The 25,594-nt window shown below is 40.0% G+C and overlaps 1 protein-coding gene across 4 annotated transcripts; it reads right to left on the bottom strand.

Moving 5' to 3' along the window:
• Positions 1–7,605: 7,605 nt before the first annotated feature.
• Positions 7,606–24,492, bottom strand: MBIP (MAP3K12 binding inhibitory protein 1). Of its 4 annotated transcripts, none has more exons than XM_069783956.1 (9): positions 24,313–24,491; positions 19,170–19,289; positions 17,238–17,459; positions 17,038–17,134; positions 15,516–15,581; positions 13,665–13,817; positions 11,080–11,177; positions 9,717–9,755; positions 7,606–8,552 (listed from the first exon to the last, which is right to left on the bottom strand). In XM_069783956.1, exons 1-9 carry the CDS (start codon positions 24,430–24,432, stop codon positions 8,445–8,447), a joined length of 1,023 nt encoding a protein of 340 aa, XP_069640057.1. In that variant the 5' UTR covers positions 24,433–24,491; the 3' UTR covers positions 7,606–8,444. The 4 variants fall into 4 exon arrangements, with proteins under 4 accessions (XP_069640057.1, XP_069640056.1, XP_069640058.1 ...); XM_069783955.1 differs by having other exon boundaries at positions 7,606–8,555; positions 24,313–24,490; XM_069783957.1 differs by lacking the exon at positions 11,080–11,177 and having other exon boundaries at positions 7,606–8,555; positions 24,313–24,492.
• Between the last annotated feature and the right edge of the window lie 1,102 nt (positions 24,493–25,594).

The following is a 25,594-nucleotide window of genomic DNA, read 5'->3' as shown; positions in this document are numbered from 1 at the left end:
CATAACTCATGAACTAAAGAACTGATATCTCTGTGTGTGTATACTTATATATATATATATATATATATATATAATTGTTCGTATGTCTCAAAGGGATGGAAAGGTGGTGATGATTGATCAGAATGTAACTAAAGGTATGGGAACTGAGCATGACGTCAATGGCATAGAATAAGGGGTGGATACTGTCCTGGTTTCAGCTGGGATGTAGTTAACTGTCTTCCTAGTAGCTGGTACAGTGCTATGTTTTGAGTTCAGTATGTGAAGAATGTTGATAACACTGATGTTTTCAGTTGTTGCTCAGTAGTGTTTAGACTAAGTCAAGGATTTTTCAGCTTCTCATGCCCAGCCAGGGCACCTGACCCAAACTGGCCAACAGTGTATTCCATACCATGGGACGTCCCGTCTAGTTTAGGAACTGGGAAGGGGGGGGCAGGGATTCGCCGCTCGGGGACTGGCTGGGTGTCGGTCGGCGGGTGGTGAGCAATTGCCCTGCGCATCATTTGTACATTCCAATCCTTTTATTACTACTGTTGTCATTTCATTAGTGTTATCATTATCATTATTAGTTTCTTCTTTTCTGTTCTATTAAATCGTTCTTATCTCAACCCAGGAGTTTTACTTCTTTTCCTGATTTTCTCCCCCATCCCACTGGATGGGGGGGGAGTGAGTGAGTGGCTGCGTGGTGCTTAGCTGCTGGCTGGGGTTAAACCATGACAATGTCACCCTTACATAGACCCACTGGCAACAGTCCAAGGACTTCCCTTATACCAGCGGGCTTTTTCACATGTTCCAAGCAGTGAATAATGAGCAGATCACCAAAAGCACAGCAGAAAAAGGGAGGACGAGGCAGTAATCTGAGCAAGGGGGAGCAGGTGGGAAAGGTAGCAGTGACTGCATAGCTAAATTGTCAAGAATGGGAGTGACTAAATACAAAGCAGCTGGAGTCACAGGGAACGTGTTGGGATATGGTGAGGAGTGTTGGACTGTGGAAGGATGGCAGGGTTTCTTTCTTACCATGAAGGTATGCTATGTTCTTGGTGATTAGTATCTGGTAAACCTGTTTTTCTAACTCTTACCATAGTAAATCTGTTCCCTCAGAAGGAGGCAAGCAGGCAAAATTCACTGTCGTCACACAGCAGTCTCTGGGCAATGGACAAATTGAATTGAAAGGATATAACAATTATTTTGTCATTCATCAAATTTGTGGAGCTACAAAAATGACTATAACTATCTCCCTGAAAGCTAGATGGTGAAGCCAATTCCTTCCTTAGTTAATCCTCCAAGAGCCCTGAACCCTGGTTATAAGCTGCAACATTGATATTAACTGAGAGAAAACTGGTTCCTGAAGCCCGTAGCCATTGCAGGCAGAATCGTGGGGCTCTGCGTCGTTAGGAGTCAGAAACACCTTTTGCACTGAGGTGTTCTGAGGGACTAATAGTCTGGTATTCTTCTGCATGGAAACAGCTCTCCTCTATGCAGTTAATGACCTGATACCCTTTGGACTTCTTGGTGTCTGTGTAATCTTCAGCAGCAGCAGCCTGTCAGAGTCACGTAACCAGAACTGGTTCCTTCCTCTCCTGTTAAACTGCTTTTTCTTTGTTTTCATCTCCTCTGTGCTAACAACCCTTCTGTGTAGCATCCTGCAAGGTCAATCTCTGACATGCTCCTTTGGCCCATCTTGTATCACCCTGGTCTCTTCTCTACCTTCACCGCTATCTGTGCTGGGTAAGCGTCTTCTCTTCTGCAGCTCCACCACCTGGAACAACCTTATTTTGTCTCTTGTTGACTCTGTCTTGTTTCAAATTGCATTTGAAATAGCTTTTCACCTTTGCTATACTTATTTTTCTCATTCTCCGCTGCTGCTTGCCTTATAATTGCATTACAGGCACTCGGTGAAACACTTTGGCACAGCTAAAAGACAAGTCCATATACACAAATGTTATTGAACTGTATTAAAGTGGAATTCACAGGCCAGAACAGTTTGTTGTTTGGTATGTGTTATTGCTTGAAAACAAAAGCAGAGATGAAACGCTCCCTCTGAGCGTGGGTTTTGAACTGATGCTTCCCTCAACCTGTGCTGGTGGGTGTATCAGTACTGTTTCTCCATGGGTAAGAAGCAGTTACCATCAGCAACTCTTAACATACTGATTTTTAAATACTCCAAAACACCTCCATTTTGTAGTGTTCTTCCTCCTTTGCTGTTTGCGACATGTAATAATGAAGAATTGTGAGTGTTCACTCTAAAGGAGAATCTCTCTCATCCCCACAAGCTAAGAAATGTTTTTGTCAAACTATTGCGACATGTTGGTGAAGATTTTCCACTGTGCTGAGGAATCCTGTATTTGGCTGTCTCATGTTAAGCTGTGGCAAATAACTCAAGCAAGCATGACATTTGTTGTTGCACCCTGTAACTGAAGTTACAGGCAGTAGAATCTGCTTAGCTGTCATTTGAACAGGCTGCCTTCCCACAGCGGTAGTTTAGTCTGTATTAAACAGAAGGCTCTGCCCCCCTCTCCCATTTTATGATGCTGTTATTTGGTGACATCAAATTCTGAAAAATAAAGGGCACTTTCTTCATTCTTTGAATGATTTGGATGATTCAGGGTCTGGGGTTGATAACAATTCTTCTGTATAAAGACAACTACAGTGCAGGTTATTCAAACTACTCCCCACATACCCAGAAGACTCAGAAACGAAACAGAGCAAGACCTAGGTTTACAGGCCAGCGCTTGGTGAAGGCTTGCTCATGCTATGTGTTTTCACAGCAAGAGAGGATACTCTGGTGGAAAACACCTAGCCAGCTTCTGTTCATTTTGACAACTCAAAGGGAAGTGGAAGAGTCTCCATCAAATGCAAAATTCTGTATGTATAAACTGTGGATAAAATAATGTAGCATATGCATGTACAGCTGTATGAGTGACTATGTATAAACTTACTAGAATTATCCTAGAACAGGCTACAGAGGCGTAGCTTTTATTCTCTCGCAAGTGTTAGTAGGGGTATAATTCTAGTTTTGAGCCAAATGAGTTTGTGACAATTGATTTATCCTGGCTGTTGCTACAAACTTCATAATAACAGAGCATGTTGTAGAACCGGTAAAATAGGTCATAATTAAGTAAGAAAATTTATTATATTTATGTATAAACAACTTATTTGTATTCATAGTGGATTGTCTCCACAAATCTATTCTTGTCTCAGAGCCAAATAGAAATTTAATGTCATTGTCATGTTTAGGTGAACATCACACTCTTATATTCCCCTCTGTTTGGCCTTGAATAAAAATCAGAGCAACAATAATATAAATGGTATGAAAGTAGTCATGAACAGTAGCCCATCTGTACTGGACAGAATTCTACAAATCAATTAGATGGTCATAAAAAGCTAAACAGATGTGGATGAATCAACTATGGAAATAAAAAGGATTGAACTCTTACATTTATTGTTCATGTATAACCCTTTTTAATAACCAAAATGGGTAAATTACACTCATTAACCTTTAAAAACTTAGATGATTTCTAAATAATAGCTTCAAACAATGCTTATTCTTTTCATTGTTACTTCTAAGTGTTTTGTCCATGACAAGGCAGTTTCATTACAAGATCTACAGAGGCAGTTGTTTAAATGTGCTTTCTCTTTTTTCTTATTTCTCAATCATTAGACTTTCTACAATACATACTCCCACCTCTCCCCCATCAGGTAGCGCTTGAAGTCAGAAGAAATCAAATCCATATATCCTAGGAAGCAATGACAAGAAAACTCATCTCCTGGAGACCACCTGAGTTAGGTCTTACTGCTCTTGGGTGGGATAGATTATCTGATAGGACAGCAAATCCTATTCCTAGCCATAGGAGCCTGTTATCTGGGCTAGGGCAATGCTGGCAGCAAAGGCAATGTGTAGCCCAACGCTTTTGGACGGGTTGCCTGGACCCTCAGCAACCCACAGGGCTGCAGATAGTTTTAATCCACTTTCTGCCATGTGAGAGGATTATACAGGTTCATGTTATAGCACATCTGAAATCAGGGTAGAGAGATTCCTATGGCTACAGAAGCCTGAAGTACTCAGCAAGTCTTCAACAGGAAGGGCTAAGGGAAATGCTTTTATGGGGGAAGGGAAAAGGTATCTGTAAGGGAATCTTTCTGGAGATGTTTTTTCCTCTTCAAAGCCCCCCTCTCCATGCCCTCATTCAGGAGAGGATGGTTCAGCATCTGTTACTGTAGAAAATGTTTTGTTTGTTCTCACTGGTGCAAATGATTTGTAAACTAACCAATCAAAAATACATTTTTTATTCAGTATTTTGACTACTTCCCCTTCAAATAATGTATCTTTGTCATTCTGCGGTTAGAATTTCTCAGTGGTGTTGTAAGGTCTTAATTAAAACAAAAGAGCTAACTTATGATGGATTTTAAAATAAATAAATAATCCAGCACTGATCACAATACATTGGATGGAATGGGGAATGGTTTGAGTTTCCTAAATTACTGATATTACCTGCTGATACGAGGGCTGTTCAAAAGGGCACTTCACTTTTGGGTTTATTTATTAAAATCCTGCACTCAACTGTAAGAAATTAGCCTCCTAGAGATGAATCACTCCCTGCTCAAAGGAGCCTGAAGCAAAGAAACCAATCACGCACACACAGCAGAACTGCACAATAACACAAGCACCGATGTTTTACTACATCTCCCACGCAAGGTGCTAAACGGCAATGTGAAGCATTCCTAAGGGAGACAACTTCTTGGCTTAAAAGTGATGCTCTTGGACACCTTCTTCAAATAATTAATGCCAAATTTACAGTGCTGTACAATTATCTTTTTTTAATCTTGTAACTGGAAGCCGTTAATAACTGAGCTGAAGTGTGAAATGCAGGCTATTGGACTCTGCAAAACCTGGAAAGATCGCTAGGTCAGCTTTCAGGTAAGCATAAATAAGGAGATGGAATGTCTCATTTTATCTGTGAAATTTTACGTATTGCAGCTGGGATACAAGTCTGCCTTGTCTTCTTGCAGCAGAAACCAAGCTATCCTTTCAGTTCTTGGTTGGCTACAGAGATTTTAAGCATTTCCTTCAAAGCATGCACCTTGAAAACATCAGAGCAGAAGAGATGTAGCTCAGGTAAGAGCCTTGGCAGCCTGGAACACTTTGCAATCTCTCTCTCCAGCAGGACATACCATGGTCATTCTCTTTTCCTGCCAGTTTACAGCAGAATAAGCTTGTTGGTGTTGGTAACGTGGAATAGCTATACACTAGAACAATGGTAAACCTGTTCTGGGTAAGTTAATTAAGCAATGCCATTCCTAATTGCCTGCAATTTTAATATATATATAGATTGGACACATGTGGGAAAGGTTCACAGAATTTCATCTGAACCTTGTGATATATCATCCTGCAATGGGTTGCAGTTATTTCAGTGCAAGAGTTCCTCCACAGGGAAACGATCTATACGAAATTACCATTGTGTAACCCAAATCCAGGTGGCTTTTATCTACTACCAAGTTAGGGGTTCACATGGTCCTAACAGAATTGCTTTTCTTACTGCTAGCTCTAGCTGAAGTGGAGAAGGAAAAGATTTTAACCAAGATATAAAGTTCTCTTCTTAACCATACTTTGGTGTGTCCTTTTGGAGGAAAGGGAATGTAAATCAGCCCTGTATCAGTAAAAAGGTCTTGGTTAAGGTGTTGAGACATGTCAACAAGATAGTAAACACTTCCTCTGCTTTTGCTTCACCTGTAGTTACCTTTCAGACTTCAGCTACTGCAGCTCCACCTATCAGCAAGCACTGTTGTGTTTCAGGTGCAGAAGAAAGAAAACCAGCATAATTGGTAGTTCTGGGAAATGGGTAGTGTAAGAGGTCTATCCTGCATCCCCTTTATTATGGGGGTGTGGTGGATTGGGTAGCTAATCTCTTCCTGCAGAAATAGTCCTTACAGTGGAAATTAGTTGTAGGAGGTAAAACCCAAAGAGGCAAAAGGCAGGAAGGATAAACTAGTAAGATCAGTAGTGCTGAATACAAGAACAATGTCCAGTTCCCCTGTCCCTCTATGCATAAAAGTCATATAGCAGAGGAAGGGAAACTTCCAACAGTTTGGCAGCCCCCTGAAATCTGCAACTACTTTTAATGTGCAACTCACAGCAGAGACTATCTTTCCAAAGAATTTTTATAGGACAGGCACACTGGCATTAAGTGTACAAGAAATTAACAACTTGAAATCAAAGAACGGCAAAGGTCTAATAACAAAGCAAGATGAATACCTTGACATTTTTCAAGTGTCTCTGTAGCATTTATTTGATAAAGTATATAGGGCTAATAAATTACCATCCAGAGTACTTCTGCTGTTGTCTCCTTAGCTATTGTCTTGCTACAATGCATCTTCATTATGCTTTCAACTCTTAACTGCTGTGTTGCTGCCATCTTGAGAAAGAGGAAAAGGAGAATCCCATGGCAAGACATCTTTCAAGTAGCAGGCAATTCACTGCAGAAAAAGCCACTTTGAAACTGCTAATGCAGCCTTTTTGTAACCAGCCTCCCTTGAAGAAAGCAGCTTGTAATCTATTCCAAGAACTAACCCCAGATGAGGATTGAAGTATTTTTTTTTCTGTATATATATATATGCACTTGTTTTAATGTAAACTAACAACAAATAATTTAATATTAAACAAATCTTTCATACCCAGGTAATCTCTTCTAGGGCTTCATTCCAGAATTTTCCAGAGAAAATTGCATAGTGTAAATGCAATAGACTTAGCCAGCATGTCCCACCAGTACTTGAGTTATGATGCACATGAGTAGAGGCTACTGCTTTGTAAAAGCTAAATCCCTGTGGTCATCCTTCCTGTCCCCAGTCGCAACAGCCATCTCACACCACTCTTCCAAGTACTACTGTGTGAAGTGTGTGGTGCTAGGCACAATTATATCCACACCGTACTCTTTTGAGCTACGACTCTTGGGACCCAGTACAAAAAAAAGAGTTTGCAGACAGCAAGTAAAGCTTATCTACTGGAGGTAAAAGTTGCAGTTCACTGTGCTGCTTCATCAAAAGACCCCTCATAATATGAGCTGTTAGTATTTTCAACAATGGCAATGCTTTGCATAACAGAAGTAGTCACTGTAGGATACGGTACTGATAATGTGACATACAATCTGAGTAAAAGTGCTACACATAGGCAGGTCAGAGCCTTCAACTGCAAAAGTACCTCTTTGTATCCAATGTTGTATTTGAGGCACTCATGACTGCTTGGGTTTATCTCTTCCTGGGTGGGTATTAAGCATCTGAACAAGTAACTATCATGCTGTCTTCTTTCCTGGAGCTAGGACCAGAGCTCAAGCAGCTTTGTCTCCCACCTCTGCTGGTTCACCTTCAGAGAAGCATTAGGTGCAGCTGCTACAACAAACATCAGTCTAGATAAGAACACGGAATCACAGAAAATGCCTACTATTCTTCAAAGTGCAAGACTGTGTCCAGTCAGTACTGTTTATAACACCTGTCACAGAGACTGATACAGGGACATCGATAACATGACTGATGTAAACACAGCAGTTAACATAAAAGTGTAACAGCTATTTTTCTTCTAAACTGGAATAAAGACAGAGACAGCAAACAAAGAACTGGTATAAATAGAAAATGGTTTATTTAAAAACAAAAACCAAAATCACACTTCAGTGTGTGGCCAAAGGTCTGACTTCAATTTAAACTACGTACCCAGCATCCATGCTTCAGAAGTCATGTAAGCATGCATATGGAAGGAAGGGAAGCTGTTGCCTGCTGGCATGCTCCTCAAAACCTCCCCTGGCGTGGTCTTTAGGATATATTAAGTTTGTTAGCAGGGTAAGAAGTTTGAATTCCTACAGGACACTGAGGAAGTGAAGAACAGGTTTGTCTATTTACACATATAGGATTTCCATAGCCATCTTTCAAACAGAAACACAATTTGCTGCATTTCTAACAGCTGTGAAAACAGTGACAAATATGGAAAAAAATGCAGGTAAGCATGCATACTGCAAGGTTTTTTGTAATTTTTTTTTCCTAAGACAGTTTACTTACGAGGAAGTATTTAATTTTATTTCACAAGTCTATGCAAACTACTTACATGAAAAGTATTCAAAAGATAGCCCTTTTGAATACTCAATCACCAAGAATCACATGTGAAATGTAGCTTTTGTATGCAGGTTAAGACTTTCCACATACAAACAATGCTGCAATCCTCCTTTATAACAGAAGGGAATGGATTATTAGAATGCTACTTCTAAAACATTCTTCATTTTAAAGTAACTATTTCATTAATAAGACTGTTTTTCAATTAGTTCTTCTGAAAGAAAGCTTTCAAGATCATCCAAAAGGAGCTTATATGCATGCTTTGCTTTCATTGCTAAAGTCATCCCCAATGAACACTAGTCAGGTCTATGGTTTAGGTACGTGTAAAGCACGATGAGGATTCTGAAAAGACTTTATCGAAGAAGCCGCTCAGCCTCCTTGGACTTGCTTTCTTTTGTTTTCCTCAGTAATGCCTGTTTTATAGCATTGATCTTTTCATCAAGTTCAGCCAATGAATAGTTCTGCTAAAAGAACAAAATAAAAACCACAATCATTTACATCTTGTAATTACTAGAGAAGTGGCCTAGCACTTGATACTTGAGGTCACTGCATATTACACTAAATGATAGAAATACTTCTGCAGAATTGTCTGAACCTAGTCTATGGCTATTGAAACTTCAAAGAGAAGGAATGTAAACTTAGAAGAAACTGACAGTCCTAATCATGGATCAATATATCCATGCCATTTCCATTAGATGCTTGTTTAACCTGTTCATCATAAAGAACTGAAAATCCTTTGATGTTAAAACACCGGACAAAACTATCTACATCTTGTAGAACCCAGCTTTACAACTGAAGGGTTTTTTTCCTATTGCCCAACATCAATCTCCTCTGTGCCCACTTAACCTGACAATTTTTTTTCTCTCTTCTGACACAAAGAACCGGTCATCATCCTTTTCATAAAAATATTTCACCATATGGAGGATTTTTTTCTTGTGTAAATAAGCCTACTTCCTCCAGTCTCAGATGGCCCACAGCCCATTCTAAGCATTCTCTCCAGTCCATCTGTCTCCAAGTGTGCTGGACAGTAGCAGACAGTGTGCCAGCTACGGTCTCACTTGCACTGAGGAGAAATTCTCTCTTGTGTCCTAAGGTACACAGTTAATGCTTTCCCTTATGTGATAGTGTCATAAAAACAGCAAGTCTAACTGACTTAGGATAACATCAGCTATAATATCAGGTCTTTCTGCAACACTTTTGCCAAGCCAGCCATTTCTACTTTTATTATCTCTTCATAAACTGATAAAGCCAATAAAAAAAAAATTAAAATAAAAAAAAAAAACCAAGCCACAAAACAAAACCAGAAGACATTACTAGGAGGCTGATCAGAATTCACAAATTGCTTGTTACCCCCAGCTTGATAACATTACAGATTCATTTTATTCTATCATCCTTCTAACTGGTGAAAACACTAACTAACCTACCCTAGTACAGACTCTTAGAAGACTCATTTCATTGTGACACCCATTAACTTTCTGTCTTCTTCCCTCTCTTTCTTTGCCAGCAAGCTATCCAATACTGATGCAGCTGTTTCTGAGAAGTCAGATATTTACTTGGTTGAACTTCTGATTACTTTTCACTCAGAACATCCTAAACTTAAGGTAAACAAATTTAATAGCACTTACGTGGGGAGGTTGAACCTTTCTCCTCTTGCCAGAACAGCTCTAAAGAAAAGACATAATCAAAACAGACTTAATGTTGCACTGACAGAGGACCAATGTAACAACATTGACAAGAGTCTTTAAAGTACAGAAAGAACACTGACTGCCGTTCCATGGATTAAAGAAATCTTTTTTATAATTAAGTACTTTGGATCATGAGAAATACTACTGGAGAGCAGTCAGAAGCTGTTGAAGCTTCTCCACGCTTGGCAGCCAACAACTATCAGCTTAACTAAAGCTTCCTTCAGACAAAACCAAGATCAATATCCTGCTTCTGAAGCTGTCAATATTTTTCTCCCTAAAATTTTCATGTATCCACACTAATATTTATGCAAAACTCTGGACAAGAAAATGCTAATTACTGCACAACACTACTATTGCCACCATCACAAATTTTTCCCCAGATCCCCATTCTAGAGAAAATCCTAAAGCACTTTCCATGGAAATTTCAGCTTATGAAAATGTATGTTTTAACTTCTGTTTTCCAACAACTAGAAGGAATAGCTTCACAAAAAATATTGGTCTCCAACACAAAAAAATGAAACAAAAATTTATAATTTTGCTATTGATTTTTAATTGCTGACTCTTCTTTGGCTGGTCTCACGGGAGAAGATACAAATTAAAATATGATCAACAGTAAAAGAGACATTCTTACTGTTACATGGGGAAAGAAGAGCAACATAACAGACAAGAAATTTCTACAGACAAGCAGAGCCTGATGCAGCAACAACTAATGTTCTCTTTGTCCTAACTTCCTTTGGTGAATGAAGCACAAGGTTTACTATTCAGAAAGACAGAACTCTGCCTGAAGACTACCAACAAAGAAACCAAAGCCACAGAATCACACCAAACAATTTTTAAAGGGTTTACTCTCTCATCCTATTGGAAGTTATTTCACATAGCTGATCTTTAGTAATCAGATCATGTACAGAAGCCCAAAGGATTTCAGCTGATTTAAGCCATTAATGATTTGTATCGAGATCAAAACTTTAGTCAATTTTCTTGTCATAAGAAACACTTGGATTTTTTGGGGGGGGCGGGCAGAATCCAACCTCTATAATACATTTCTTACAAATTAGTTAAGCTCAGGTGGCTGCATTCCCCCCCCCCCCAACAAATACTATTTTCTTTCAAATGAGAAATTAGGTAGAAATATGAACTTACATAGATAGTCCACATGAAATATAACCATTACACCAAGCCAGAGTTGTCTATCAAAAGAGTCTGCCCTCTGACTCCTTAGGTTTTTGTCTGTACATCAAAGATTTGAGCACAAAAGTACTGAATGCATTTAGGTAAGCTGAAAGAAGTTGAGAGAATTTCTTACTACAGATTGAAAATATTCAGGAGATAGTCCTTCCAGCTCAAGGATTTTATCTTCAAGCTTCTTAATTCTCTGATAAATGTCTCTTGGTACAGGACCACCTAAATACACCAGTACAAATACAAAGAAATCAGGAAAAGCACTTGAGTAACTTTTTAAACTAAAGATTGCAAGTTTTACAGGTAAATTCTTCAAGTCCAGCTATCAACCAGCAGCTGAAACAAAATGAGCGGATGGGATAATAAAAAGGAAGGGTAATTAATATGATTCAGAGTAAAACCTGACTGATAAGCCAGGGCAGTCAGTGAAGACAATAGACAACTTTATGCAGGTGGATGAAATATGTCTGACAAGGTCCCTGGAACCACTAATGATCACTCTTACAATACCTTTGTCACACACCAAATGTTACCACTTCAAAAGTGACAGCAGCATCAGGAGGGAGCAGATGGGATGGCAGACCAGACATGAATTCAGCATTGATACCTAAGCTTGTTCTGAAGGAAACCTATCTCCACTGAGCATCAGAGGTTAGAGGACAGGTATGAGTTGTGCTTGACAATTAACAGCGTTTGCCTGGCCATAGATGGGAGAAGCAGGGGTGGGGAATGTGTATGTGGAATGGAGGAGTAACAGAGCTTTGGAAAACAAACAAACAAAACCTCAAACTCCCCCAAAAACCCAAACAAAAGAGAACAAAACCCACAAACACAACAGCAATGAAAAACCCCCCATCAACCCATTTTGCAGCTGTACCATAGCAGCTTGAGCTTGTTTCCCCATGTAAGAACAGAACTGATCAGAAGATCAGCCTTAGAAAGCATCTTATTTATGCTACATAGTATTCTATAACCTGAAATCACTGTTTATCACAACTAACTACTGGCTATCTCAATTAAAATGATAGTCTGGGTCTGAACAGTAGTGACAACCAAAGCCTTAGCAAGCTTTTACTCTTTCTCTTGCCACCCATTTCCATTTATTTCTACGTCTATTAGGTAAGACAATTCTATTCCACAAACTACTGAAATAAGCACTAATGGGTTTCTTGCCATTCATCTATTTCCTCACTTCAGACAGACAATTCTGCAGGTAGCTTCCCTCCTTCAGTTCTGCTCTCTAACATCACTCAGCAGCTACTAATTAAATCAGCTAACCTCTCACTCTTCTTAATATTGCTGTCTCTTAATGTAAAGGGAAAAGAGCAGTGCTAGCACTAGAAGAAGCTGTTCTGAAAAACAGCAGGTGAGTCAAGAACAATTCTTTCATTCTTCAGAAACAAAAACTGGTGAGCAGGTAGCTGAGGCAGGTTACCTGCTCAGATGAATACTTTTTGCACAGCTGCTGGGGTAAGTAACAAATGATCTTGAGACCTTCACCAGGAATGCTGATTTGGACAGGAGCTGAGCTGGAATTGCACACTTTCATCCTTTTCCCCTATACTGTAGTTTAGCTGACCTGCTCCTTCAAACAAAATTACGTTACCTATTACAGGCACAATCTGGAAGCAAGGACCCCTCCTTAGCTACCCCCAATCATTATCCCTGATATGCATAAACTCCAAAGCTACTACATGTTGTAACCTTAATGCTAGCCAGCCACTTGCAAATTCTATTTGCGTGCACAAAAAGCACCTTATTTTTGAGACACCTATACAGCTAAGCATCAAGCCCTGACTGCCGTCTCAACAGTATCTAGGAGTATTCTACTCTCCCTGCCACGAGAGGATCCAGTATGCATTCACAGTAATCTAGTAATCTAGTCAGTGTTCACCATATTCTTAGAGAAAGTATTGGCATCTATTCAGTATTCAGAAAACAAAAAAAGTAAAGTGTGTGTCTGCAGTATGATGTGTAGAACATTCACTTTCTTAGGTGAAGATCTCAGCTTCTGTTCTGTTTTGAAAACATTTTTCATGAAAAATACAGATTCCTCCTTGATAAGTGCCTCATTGAGTTATATTCTAGAAAACTGGTGCTGGGGTGAGGAAAGAAACTACTTAAAGTCAGTAGCCTGGTGGCTATGGCATTTATTTTAGTGAGAGGTGTGGACTCATGTTTGCATGGCTAAAGGGAAGTACTGACAACAAGCTTCCCACATTCTGGGAAATAAGCTTCTCACATAACTGTATTTCAAGAATCATCCACCTTTAGGAAAAGGTTTCAGCTTGTGTTTTGGGTTCATCCTATCCCCAGCCCACAGGGTGTCCATGAAGCAGGACTGAGTCCTAACCTCAGCTTTTCCCATTCAGTGGGTCAAGGCAGAAGGACTCCACTGACTATGGAGAAATCCTACGTCCAAACATTCCAGATTGTTTTAAATCCCATTCTGAAGTGCTCCTCTCTCATTTGCCACCACATCAAGTGTAGATTTACTAACTCAGCACCCTAATTTGGGCATAAATCTGGGTTCCATTTTGGGCATAAGAGCCTAAACATTAGATTGCAGTACTTGTGGTGACTAAACCCTTCAGTGGATCTATCCACTGTTTTTACAGTCACAGGTTTTATAGACTTAGGTTTACTACAGTAATGATAACTGTAGTACAAACTGGCACACTGATGTCAAAATAAAAACATTATACAAACCTGTCTGTAACCGTAAGTGTGCTTCAATGTTTTGCAATCTCTCTTCAACAGCTTGGTTTCCACAATCATGAATGGGTACATTGGCTTTGTGACTGGACCCGTGTGCTCCTTCAGATCTAGTCTGAGGTCCATATGTATTTACTACCCTGGAAACTAAGTAAAGAGAACACAAATTTAACATATATGCACATGAAACACAAAGCACATCTAACTAAAGCAATCAAAATATTAAAATATGAAAACCTATGTTAAATCAATTTCACATCAGTCTCTCACGTGAAGGGTCCCACACACATTGAGATCAAAGGTTCAAGTAAAAGTATTTTCCTATTTTTGCATGAGTAACTAAACTAAACAAAAACCTAGGACTTTACATATGCAAAGTAAAAGAATTACTCATACATTCATGTAGAATGGCAGTATCAAGAATTTGTCATCAGCTGCTGATAAATAGCAGAAAACCCGATATCTATGTCAGCAGTTGCACATGTGAGCTGTTGTGAATGCAAAGAAGAGGCCAGACCTAATATTACAGGAAGCATCATAAATACATGAAGATGAGGGGAGGTAAACAACTAGAAGAACCGCTACAAATCTCAGCAAGGAAGTTCTCTTCTAATTTTTGTTATTCGGGTAACAGCTTTAATGACTCTTCAGCTGCTTCTGGGTCTGTTTTTTCCCCCTGCTGAACCATGTCTTCATCGGAAGATTTTGGTCACTTCTCTTGAAATCACGGTCATTTCTCAAGTCCTTCCTGACAGGAATACTGCAGTGTACTACAGACTTAAAGACTATGTTGGCAACTCTAGACACTGAAGCACACACCTTCTTACTCAGCACTTCATGAAGGTCACATGTTACATTCCTGCTTCAGTTTATGCTGGTTTTACTTCCAAGTCCTTTCTAAGTGTTATTCATGTTTCAGTTATGAACTGTTTGGGTTTTACTTACTGGAAGTACAAACTTTTCTTTTTTCCTGTAATACGCTACCATTCAAGTTACAAACTAGCACTCAGTTTAAAAAAGTGACTACTGAAAGGGGTTCTTAGTGAAAGATTCTGAACTCATACCCACCTCCCCATCTCCCTTAGCTCACCAGACCTTTTAACGCTTATACCTATCATCGTGCTTCGCAGTATTCAGGATAATGAATTGCTTTCTAGAACCTGTATCAAGTGGATAACTGAATACTACCACTCTCGAAAATGGAAGAGAGGGTTACTTTCATTCTCATTTTGGAGATTTTGTTTGTTTGTTTTTAAACACAGCGTAACTTGCATACACCTAGAGAGCAGTAGATGGACAAGCAATCTTTTATCCATAACTTCTGTTGGACAATCATTTCTACACTATTTACTCCTTGCCCAAAAGGTAGTGCAGTGGTAAGCTTGTTCCCCAGCTTGCCACTTCCCATAAACCTATGTCTCAGAACTTCCACTGTGTCCCAACACTATTTTCTAATTCAATATACTTACACCGACTAAGAAAAATAGAATATAATTTTATTTAATCTCAACTCCTTAACTGGACTGCTAGCTTCGACTTACAAGAAAAGCTAAGAACTGTTCGGCTTCTCTGTCCTGCTTTATCTTTTGCATCTTTCCTTTCAGACAATGAAAATAGGCTACTTTGTTTTGGACTTAGTGCATAACCATCAGCTTAATGAAGCAGTTATGGGACTGAAAACCTTGGAGAAGTAAACGAAGATGTAAAAGTACTCACTAGAGTCAAAAATCAATAGGTTAAGTTTGAATTTTTTGAGCAATCTATAAAACATTTTAAAGTAAAAAATTCATCAGTGCCATTCTATCTGGACACTCTTACTAAATGGGTGTTAAAATAGTTGCTTACCCTTTATATGGCTTTTAAATCCAGGATAGGGTGTGAAAATGGCATCTGTTCTGGCACAGCTATTTTCTAAATAAATAATAATAATAATATAAAAAGTGAGATCCTAATTACATATTTGTAATTTAAAATATTCTAACCATCATCAGTTTTGAGGCTTTTAACAAATCTAAAATTCTTCATACAATAAAAACATCAGAAATACTTCATTCATTCTATAAACACTTGCTCATTAATAGTTTCACACACTTGCATGGACCTACTGGTTTTAACTGGATAAGTCACTTACATAAATGTATGCACACTTGTATATAAAAGTTTATTGGATCAGGACCAAATTTCTTCCAATTTACATTTTATTTGGTTCTTCCTTTTCACTGCACTCCTCTGTAACTTATTTCTTTCTTTCTGCACAGAAGTCTTTTACCTGCTTACCACTGTTATTCTGGTTTTATGTCCTTTTTTGAAACTGTTCTCCTATTTTTAGACTGGTCTAGTTTACTCATCAGCATTCTTTTGTCACCTTCCTGCATTTATTCTGATGCCTGTGACTTCTTTAATTTGTTTAATCATAAAAACCTACAGTACAGATCATCTCAGTTTATTCTAAAGTTTATATTTTAATCTCTGTTCATATACACCAAAGCTTTACACATATTTTATTATGCCTGAACATAAAAAGGAAGGTCTTATATTTCTTCTGTACATAATTAACAATTTTAGGAATCAGTATTTTACTATCTAGCATATTCTACTAGATATCAGATGTCATTTTCATTCCAACTAATATTCAAGGAGTTAAACTCTCTTCCTATAAAGCTTATGGAACCATAAGCTTTGATCTCTAAAAGCTTAAGTACATCACAGAGACAATGCACATCTGGGTTCACAGGTACTTAGAAAACATCTCTGTACTACTTCTGTATATAAAAGTGTGTTCACTTTTAAGGCACATTTGGTTACACAGTTACTAATCATGCTAATGGGATCCTGCCTCCCAGATGGATTTAAGACTGGTTATAGATACAGCCAATTGTGACAATTGGTACATTAAAAACACCAATAGCTTGAGTAATGTTGAAAGGAAAAAGTTATTCTAAGTAGCTAGTAATTCAAATTGATTGCAAAAAATACTTTGGTAATTTAACTAGCATTAAATTAACTTCAGTTTGAACACACAATTCACAAGACATTTCTGAATTGCAATTCTGTTGACTTTAGAAGGAACATCTAGCTAAAACATTGGGAACAACAGCTACAAAATCATCTGATTTAAGATCGCAGTTCTTAAAATGAACACAGTAATAGCTATAATCTTTCTGTAAAGGATGCATTAAACATTGTCATCCAGTGACTACTTTCTTTTTTTGTCTATCTGACAACATCTGCAGTGCACATGCAAGTTCTTAACTTTAAAACAGTTACTCTTAAAAGTTCTGTTTTAAATATAGAATAGTGCTTTTGAAAAATAAAAAAATAAACAACTTAAATTGCTATGAAGATTAAAGTCTGGCTAGCCAGTTACCTTGATTACAATCAATAACATTGCAAAATTCCCTGACATTATTTTCATTGATCTCAGCTTGTTTCCTCTCGATGAAGGCTGATATCCGCCTGTCAATCTGCAGGTAATAAACATGATGGCATGTATCTATTTCATTGTTTAAATATAAAATTTAGAAAGGTCTTTTTGTGTTTTTTTTTAAATGTAGGTAAATCACTTACTTCTGCTTTTCCAGCTTTTATTTGGACCACCTCTGGATCAAAATTAATATGAGCATCCTTCAGATCTCCCAAGTCATAACTTGCATACTTTTCTTCTGTCTGACAGTTACCATCATAAACATCTACACTTTTTTCACAAGCTTGGCCTTCTGTTTTACCTGCAGGTTCAACATGGCCTATAGTTTCCTCCTTAATCAATGACTGGAGTTTCTCTAAAAGAGGCTGAACAAAGAACACAGTACGTTAGGGTTAAAAAAAAAGCAAAAAAAAAAAACCAAAACAAAAAGCAAAAAGTTCTATTCCAATTTCTAAAACAGACTAACAAATAATTTTAGAAATTCCATCTGCCTCTGATAGAACTCAGTAATAAAATAAAAATTAAAAAAAATTTAAAAAAAGCTATAGTTCCAAATACTGTGCACGCCATGATTCTGGCTTTTTTGACCCGTGCCTTTTAGAAGTTTGTACAGGAAAACTCCCAAATTTCTGCAAAAGTCTGCCTGTTACTTGTCTGTTACTAGCTAAATCAAAGCTTCAATCATTAGCACCAATGCCACTTAATTAACATGTCATTCAAATGCCTACTCAGAACAGTAAGGCTTAGTATTTTTCCTCCTTAACATGAAAGCCAATGCTTTCACACTGTAAAGCCTCTACTTTATCACCACAGCACTACATTCTCCACTTGAAACTGCAGTTGCCCAAGTGAATGAGAGAATACAGACATGAAATATATAGGCGTTATCCTGAACACATGCTTTTTGTGACAAGGTTGATTATCTACTTAGGTCATGAAATTAAATGAGAGAATGCACTGACATTTGTAGCAGCAAAAATGAATGCTTATTCTACTGCAATAACTCACACAAGATGTAATCACGAAACCTCAGTACATATATATGTCACACCCCCTTTTTATAATTTTTACCAGTTTCATCTAGTCTGAATTTCACTGGTTATTTTCCCTCTAGAATTTTTTTTTTTTTAAAGACAACATGATTTTTACCAGTCACATTTCCTGAAATGGAATCAAATTCCTACTTGCTGTGTTCTTACAGCTGGATTTTACTTGCTTTTATCTTGCATATTTTCTCTTTTTGTTTATCACACCAAAGATTTGGTGGATGTCTGGAAAATATTAAAGGTCTTTCTTTTACCTACAGACAAGCAAATACAAGAACTTCCTTTTTCACCCTCTCAGTACTACACACTTGAAATAATTCATTGACTAGCTGAAGCAAAATAATGGTATTCAAATCCCCACCTTTTACAGATGAACTATCAAGGTCAAAGCACTGTTCAGTTACCAGCTGACAAACTGCTCACCCTGCCATGCAACTAAATTACACGTACTTTTGGCAGGGTTGGAAAGTTTCAAATAGTTAAAAGAAATGACAGTAATGGTGACTGGCTACTTGGCAAGATGAGACATTAATGTCAAAGAAATTACTCTTTAAAAAAAAAAAAAACACCTACGCTGAAAATATATTTAATTGCAGTAAGACACTCCAGGATGTGTCATGCTGGGATAATGCCACTTCTTGAACCACTGAAAGCACTCCATGAGCCTCAAAACTCACCCAACGCATGGAATCATTATCATAGCATGACACACACCTGCCGTGTCTTATTGCTTAATTATAACCCACCATAGATGGAAATGTATCACATTTACAATGCAAGTCTAGAAATCAATGAGGCTGCATTTATTCAGCCTGCTCACCTACAGTGGCTATTCCCACCACGAATCTGAAAAATCCCTAAGTGTGAGTACCTATGAAGCATAGTGGAACCCCAAGCGTATAATACTTCTGCATTCTTTTTTGTTGGACATAGCAATATAAGAACAAAATGACTGAAATTTTACAGTTTAGGTAATATAACCACACTGATCACTTTTGTCAAGTCGAATGTGTCCAATGAAATATTTACCTGCAAACATAAAATATGCTGCTGAAGTGCACTAAAGAGCAATGTTGGCTGAAGTGCTGATGTGCTTTGAAGCTTGCTCCAATCAATTACAACTTTCACGATATCGTCTCCAAGGTTAAGCTTCAAGAGAGCAAAACAAGCACAACAAAAAATTATGTTGTTATGTTGTATTAACATCACAGAAGTATACAAGACTTCTACAGGACAACAATTATGCTCAATCTCATACAGACCCCTTTTTATATGAGGACATTGGAGAGGTTTGACATTAATTATAATTCAAGGAGCTGTCATTTTCAAAGTAAGCTGGTATTTGTAGAGTATATTCAAAATTAAGAATTCCTTACTACCTCATCACACTGTCATTGTATTAATTTGATCTTTAATTTTAGTCGATTCTCAATTCAATTAACTATTGTACAAAAACACACTGTTCATGTTTATCACTCAAATCTTTTAACAGACGATATAACCACCAGTAGGAAGAAACCTGCACCCAGGATGGCAGTCTCTGTAAGTTCATGTATTTTATTCTGAGATTTGCAAGGCTATCTATGCCTGTACGACCAAGGTCTTGATACTGCACCATGCCACATTCTTGAAATTTTTATTTGCTGCTAATCCAGAGGAGGCTTTATATTAAAAATAAGTCTTTTAAAAAATAAATCTTTAAAAAATCTTGTCTTTAAAAAAATAAATCTTTAAAAAATCTGGAGGTTAAACAAACTCTAGACTACACAGCACCACTATCAAACCCATTTCCAAATCGCACTATTTCCCTTTACGTGCATTCAGATCAAAATAACAATTGCCATAGTCTATTCTCTTTGCCAAGGAATTGCAATATTTAATTCCCAAAGCAATAAAGAGAAACACATATAGTGAATCTGAAGTCTTATTTAAAGGAACTATGTATCTTCTATAAGCTAAAAATAAACTTTCACTTTCTAATACAAAGCTGATTGTTAATAATCACTAATGAACTACATACTTTCACACCCATCGTTGCCGTTTTGTTACACTAAAGATCTTCTCAAGATCTTGAAGTAATGAGCACTTTCATTTCCCAAAGCCAAGTAGGTTGTTCTCCAACCAAACAACCTGTAAGTGATGCCCCAAATTCTAGATACAGATAAAACTCTTGTTTAAAATCAAGAGGACCTACAGGTACTCTGAGACACAGAATTCCCAGGTCATAGGCATATTTGTACATCTACATCTTGATCCTTCCTTTTTTCTTTTAAAAAAAAAAAGAAAGAAAAAGAGACCTCAGGCAGATGACTAAAGTGACCTTTAACATATGGTCTAAAGATATCCAACTTCTAATAGCATCAAATGTTATGGACAAGAACACAGAATGCATACGCACTTGTTTCCTGAATCCACTGCACAGTGTTATGAGGGAACAATGAGAACTAAACACAAGAATGCCTCCATCACTCTGAAGGCAAAGCAGTGGATACAAAGTTGTTCTACATTAATTTTAAACCCCAGTATTATCACAATTTTGTATGTAAAGAACTATAAGCCTGAGCTTTCCTTCTTTAGTCAAAGAATAGCCTTGTTAAATCCAGTGTTAGATTCCAAATTACATACCAAAGGAGATGGTCTGACTAGATATAAAATGTATTTTAGATCATTTTCACACAAGTACTTAAACTACATAGAATGTAGGAAAAGTAATGTTTTAGGAAACACTAGTTTTGAACACGTTACAACATCAAGAATGTTTTTAGAATTTAGTAAGAATAAAACTTTACTTTAAGAATTAAGCCATTGTGCATATGTGATCACCTGAAGTACGTATTTCTTTCAAAAGTTTCTGGAGTAACATCTACTATACACTACATTACAGTCCACTGACAGGGTAAAAAAGGCATAGATGTTAGTCATCGTAATGAAACAAAATAGGAATCCTACTGCAATTTTGTTCTGGTTTCGGATGGGATAGAGTTAATTTTCCTTCTAGTAGCAGGTATAGTGTTATGTTTTGGATTTAGTATGAGAATGATGTTGATAACACACTGATGTTTTCAGTTGTTGCTACGTAGTGCTTAGACTAAGTCAAGGATTTTTCAGCTTCTCATGCCCAGCCAGCAAGAAGGCTGGAGGGGCACAAGAAGTTGGGAGGGGACACAGCCAGGACAGCTGACCCAAACTGGCCAAAGAGATATTCCATACCATGTGACATCATGTCTAGTATATAAACTGGGGAGAGTTACCAGGGCAGGGCAGATCACTGCTTGGGAACTAAGTAGGCATCAGTTGGCAAGTGGTGAACAATTGCATCGTGCATCACTTGTTTTGTATATTCCAATTCCTTTATTATTATTATTGTCATATTATTATTACTATTATTATTATTATCATCATCATCATTATTATTTTCTTCCTTTCTGTCCTATTAAACTGTCTTTATCTCAACCCACAAGTTTTACTTTTTTTCCCCGATTCTCTCCCCCATCCCACTGGGTGGGAGGGAAGTGAGCAAGCAGCTGTGTGGTGCTCAATTGCTGGCTGGGGTTAAACCACAACAAATTTCCTAATAAGCCTCCTTTTTCAAAAAGAATCAGCTGATGTGTGCCTTCATATCCTAGTGTGTGACTCCTGTCCAGGTGGTTCAATGGACAAAACCAGGAGAGCTTCTGATTTAGAATAATTTAGAGGCCAGTGATATTTTAAACTTATAGACATTATTTTTAAATATAAGTAAAGAATAAACCCCTCCCGCATCCAAGTATGTTTCTAGTACAACAGAATTAGTTTTCTCAGTGTTTCACATCCTTCTACCTATAAGAACTGTGACAAGCAGGTTTATAAATTCTGTGATTTGGTAACTTTGTATATTTACAAGTCCACAGCCTATTCTGAAGCAACTCACAGGACCATAAGTCATTTCAGCCCTTTGAAATTGTTTTATGAAAGACACTGACTGTCACTTGGGGCTTAAAGAACTTTTCATCACCAGTCATATTGGTTTTGAGAGTTGTTATGCCCAGATGTCCACCTAGTCACTATGCTGCAAGTGGTTACTCTAGTAAAAAAATTCCTGTGCCAGAAATATTCCTGTTTACAGTCCAACCTTCTAGCATAAATCCAACTTAAGCTACTATGATAGATCACAAACTGCGACAGCTAACGATCTGGCATACGTTCACTCATCTCTATAAAAAGGAAATGGGGAATCAGTAGTTTCAGTCAAAAATGCAAGATGGATCGCTAGAGTCAGTAAGCTGGTAAAACACCACACTTAAATCTACCAGAACTCAAGTACTGGCAGACAAGAGTGTAACTCAACAACTGGAAACAATCATGACTGAGCAATTAAAAAGACCTTCTCAGCTAAGATGGAGCAACCAGACCTCTACTCATAGTTCAGTGCAATGCACAGTAAAACAGGCTTGTCGTCATGGAAAGAATACACTCCAAATGCCAATGAAGATAATTTTACTCTGCACCGTAACTAGTGTAACTCTACTAAGGGGATGTAGCAACTCTAAACTGGTCTCTTGCAATTGTCTGTGCACACCCAAATATTGTTAAAAATCATGAAACTCTCTCCAGTGACATGCTAGACATAGAGCAAACTTTGGAGAATCAGTACGCTACTGAAGAAGAGAGAGAAACTAGAGTATTTCAGGTAGTTTTGAAAACAATTAATTAAACTTGTGATGAGTACCCTAGTTAAGAGCTTAGGAAACTTTTCCTTTATTCTTCTTTGTGTTTTTCATAAATACCGGAGTTCAACCTTTCACTCATGTTAACATTGTATGAACAACAGTATGAATGACAGTGTCACATCTAGATAAACTGACAGTGCTAGTTCTTCATTGATTACATTTAGAATTTTCACCAGGAAGAATTATGGGATATTTTGTCCACAATACAGATAGTCTTCCTGCCTCTGCAATCCTATGAATCAGTGGTGTATGATCATCATGTTGTTTGGCACTCCTGGTCAAAAGCAAGGGTAGTTTTTAATCACTTTAGAGATAGGAAAAGTGAGATCTTACTAGGCAGTGCCTGAATTTTCAGGCCCTTAATTTTGGATTACTTTTGTCTGAAAAGGGAGACAATTATTAGCAGACTGCGAGGTGAGAAGCAAATATAACACACAATTCTATTCAGATGAAAGGTGAAATGCTCTAAAAAACAATTTCAGATCAGTCAGCAGCTACCACTAAAATGCCTCTGTATTTAACAGAGTCCATTTCTGAGTATTTTTCTAACATAAACATACATTGTTATATTATCTCCTGCAGGTATCGCTCATCATCCGGCCCCAAACCTTCAAACCGCTGTCTAATTTCAGAGGCAAGAGCGCGCTTCTACTGCCTTTGCAGAACTACATATACGCTTCCGCAGTGGAAAAGGAATTTATCTGTAAATGATTTATGGTAATAATTACATTGTTACCCAAACCTTCTCCTGATAAGGGCCTCCCACCACTACCTTAACATCTGTTAAATAACTCATAGCCATTACTAAACCTAAAGCAGGCGTTTCAATTTAAGTACCACAGAATTTTTAAATCAGCTTTGCCACCGAGATGCACTGTGTGTTTCACAGTATGTTATTACCAAGGCAAGGCTAACTTCAAGCTCCTGATCGTTTACTTCGATTTCAAGCGCAAGTAAGCTTTTAGAGCTTTTCAGTTCCGAATCACTAATCGTTAAGGTACAGCAACGGGGCAGACTGCGGTTTCCCACGGGAGAGACGACCCGTCAAACTACAGAGTGACATGAGACGTCCCGCCACGAAGAGGCAAAGGCACGGCCACGACTATGGGATGCAGCCGCGCACCCTGGGGCTGCCCGCGCCGGGAGGGCCGCAGCCGGCGCCCCCAGCCCCCAGCCCTGACAGGAGCGTCACGGCTCCCGCGGGCAGGCCTCCACAGCCTCCCGAAGCGAGGCCGCTCCCTCGTTCGCGGCGGCCGCCTTTTCTCTCCGGCGCCGTACCGGAGCCCCTGGAGCCCAGGAGGGCCCCGCAGGCCGGGGAGAAGCGGGAGCAGGCCCTGCTCGGGCCCCCGAGGCGGGCCGGGCCGGGGCGGGGCGAGGCGGGGCGAGCCGGGCGCGGTGCGGGGCCCGCGGCGCCCGGGCCAGCCCTGCCCCAGGCCTCCCCCCTCCGCCCGCCCCGCACTCACCTGCCCCGCCAGCCCGGCCAGGCAGCGCAGAGCGGCGCTCGCCACCTCCGAGGCCGCAGGGTCGGCGCCGATCTCCGCAGCGTGGCCGCCGGGCTGCAGCGGGCCGGGCGCCGCCGCCATGACACCGGGCCGAGCCGCGGCCGCCGGCGAGGTCCCCGCCGTCGCTCCGCGATGACGAACCCCCTCGGGTGGCCGTGCCCGCCGGCCCCGCCCCCGCGGCCTGAAGGACCGGCGCGCCAGCCAATCGCGGGCTGCGCGCTCGCGGCCGGCGCTGCGCCGGGGGAGCGGCTGGCCCTGCGGGCGCCGGCTCGCGTTGGCGGGCGGGGGAGGTGACCGTTACCGGCAGCGCGGGGGCGAGGGGCTTCCCCCGCGGCGCCTGAGCCTGGCTGCCGTGCCCTGCCCTGCCCTGCTCGGCTAGGGGCTGCTCTGCCCCTACGCGCAGGAGCGGCGGCCCGGGGCGGCTCCTCGGCTGCGGCAGCAGGGCCCGGGCTGGGGAGGCAGCCTCAGGCCTGGCTGTCCTGGCCGGGCTCTGCCCGTCCTCCTCCGGCCCCCTGGGTTTCCACGCTGTGGTGTGCGGAGCACCCTCTCCTGCAGTACCTGTCTCTGCAGCGTGGCGAGCAGCCCCGTTTCCCAACCCTGAGGGGGCATCTTAGCTTTTGCTCCGTTCTCAGACCTCTCTGGGACCCTGAAGCTTTTCTCAGCTCAGGTCCATTGCAGCCAGCAGGTGAAAGGCCGCCTCGGTGCTCGCAGAGTCACCGCGTGTTGGCCCAGGCCTGCAGGCCCACCTCTGCGTGCTGCTTTGGCACCTTGGGTACCACCAGGCTTTGAACCCTAGACTGCAGCAGCTGCTGTGGGGCGTCCTCTCCCTGCAAGGCCACCTTACTCCCTCACCCTTCTCTTTGCCTCCTGGCTCCTTCCTGTCCTTCAGCAGCCTCCACGGAGCTGTCAGCGTGGGCACATGGCAGGCAGGCTTATAGGAGTGCCTCCGCTGAGTGCTCGTGCATGGAGGGAAGAACAACGCGTGTTTACTTAAGTGTTATTTAAGATTACTGCGCTTGTCTCAGCTGTGCTTTTCTGGGTGTACCTTCACTTCTTTACATTCATATGTGTTTCTCTTCAAAGCCTCGACCTTTCTGGTTACAGCAAGGTTGTTTTTTCATCAGACCACAGGGAGCAGGTTTGTCAGAGTACTTATGGGGCTTGCAAGACTGTATTCCCTCTTAAGACCGTCTACTTCATTTCTTTCCGAGGACAGTATGAATGCTGACAAAGATTTTCTACC

Source organism: Haliaeetus albicilla, chromosome 5 (genome assembly GCF_947461875.1).
Source record: "Haliaeetus albicilla chromosome 5, bHalAlb1.1, whole genome shotgun sequence".
Classification (NCBI taxonomy): Eukaryota; Metazoa; Chordata; class Aves; order Accipitriformes; family Accipitridae; genus Haliaeetus; species Haliaeetus albicilla.
Note: the sequence above shows the minus strand (reverse complement) of the source record. Positions and strands in the feature narration are given on the sequence as shown.

Bases quoted from the DNA above. Each gene is read 5' to 3' on its own strand.
- MBIP (XM_069783955.1), bottom strand. From the start codon at position 24,432: ATGGCGGCGGCGCCCGGCCCGCTGCAGCCCGGCGGCCACGCTGCGGAG. The intron at 17,460-19,169 runs GTAAATATTTCA...TTCTTTGTTCAG, and splicing joins AGCATATTTTATGTTTGCAG to CCTCTTTTAGAGAAACTCCA. The intron at 15,582-17,037 runs GTAACTGGCTAG...TTATTTATTTAG, and splicing joins TGTTATTGATTGTAATCAAG to AAAATAGCTGTGCCAGAACA.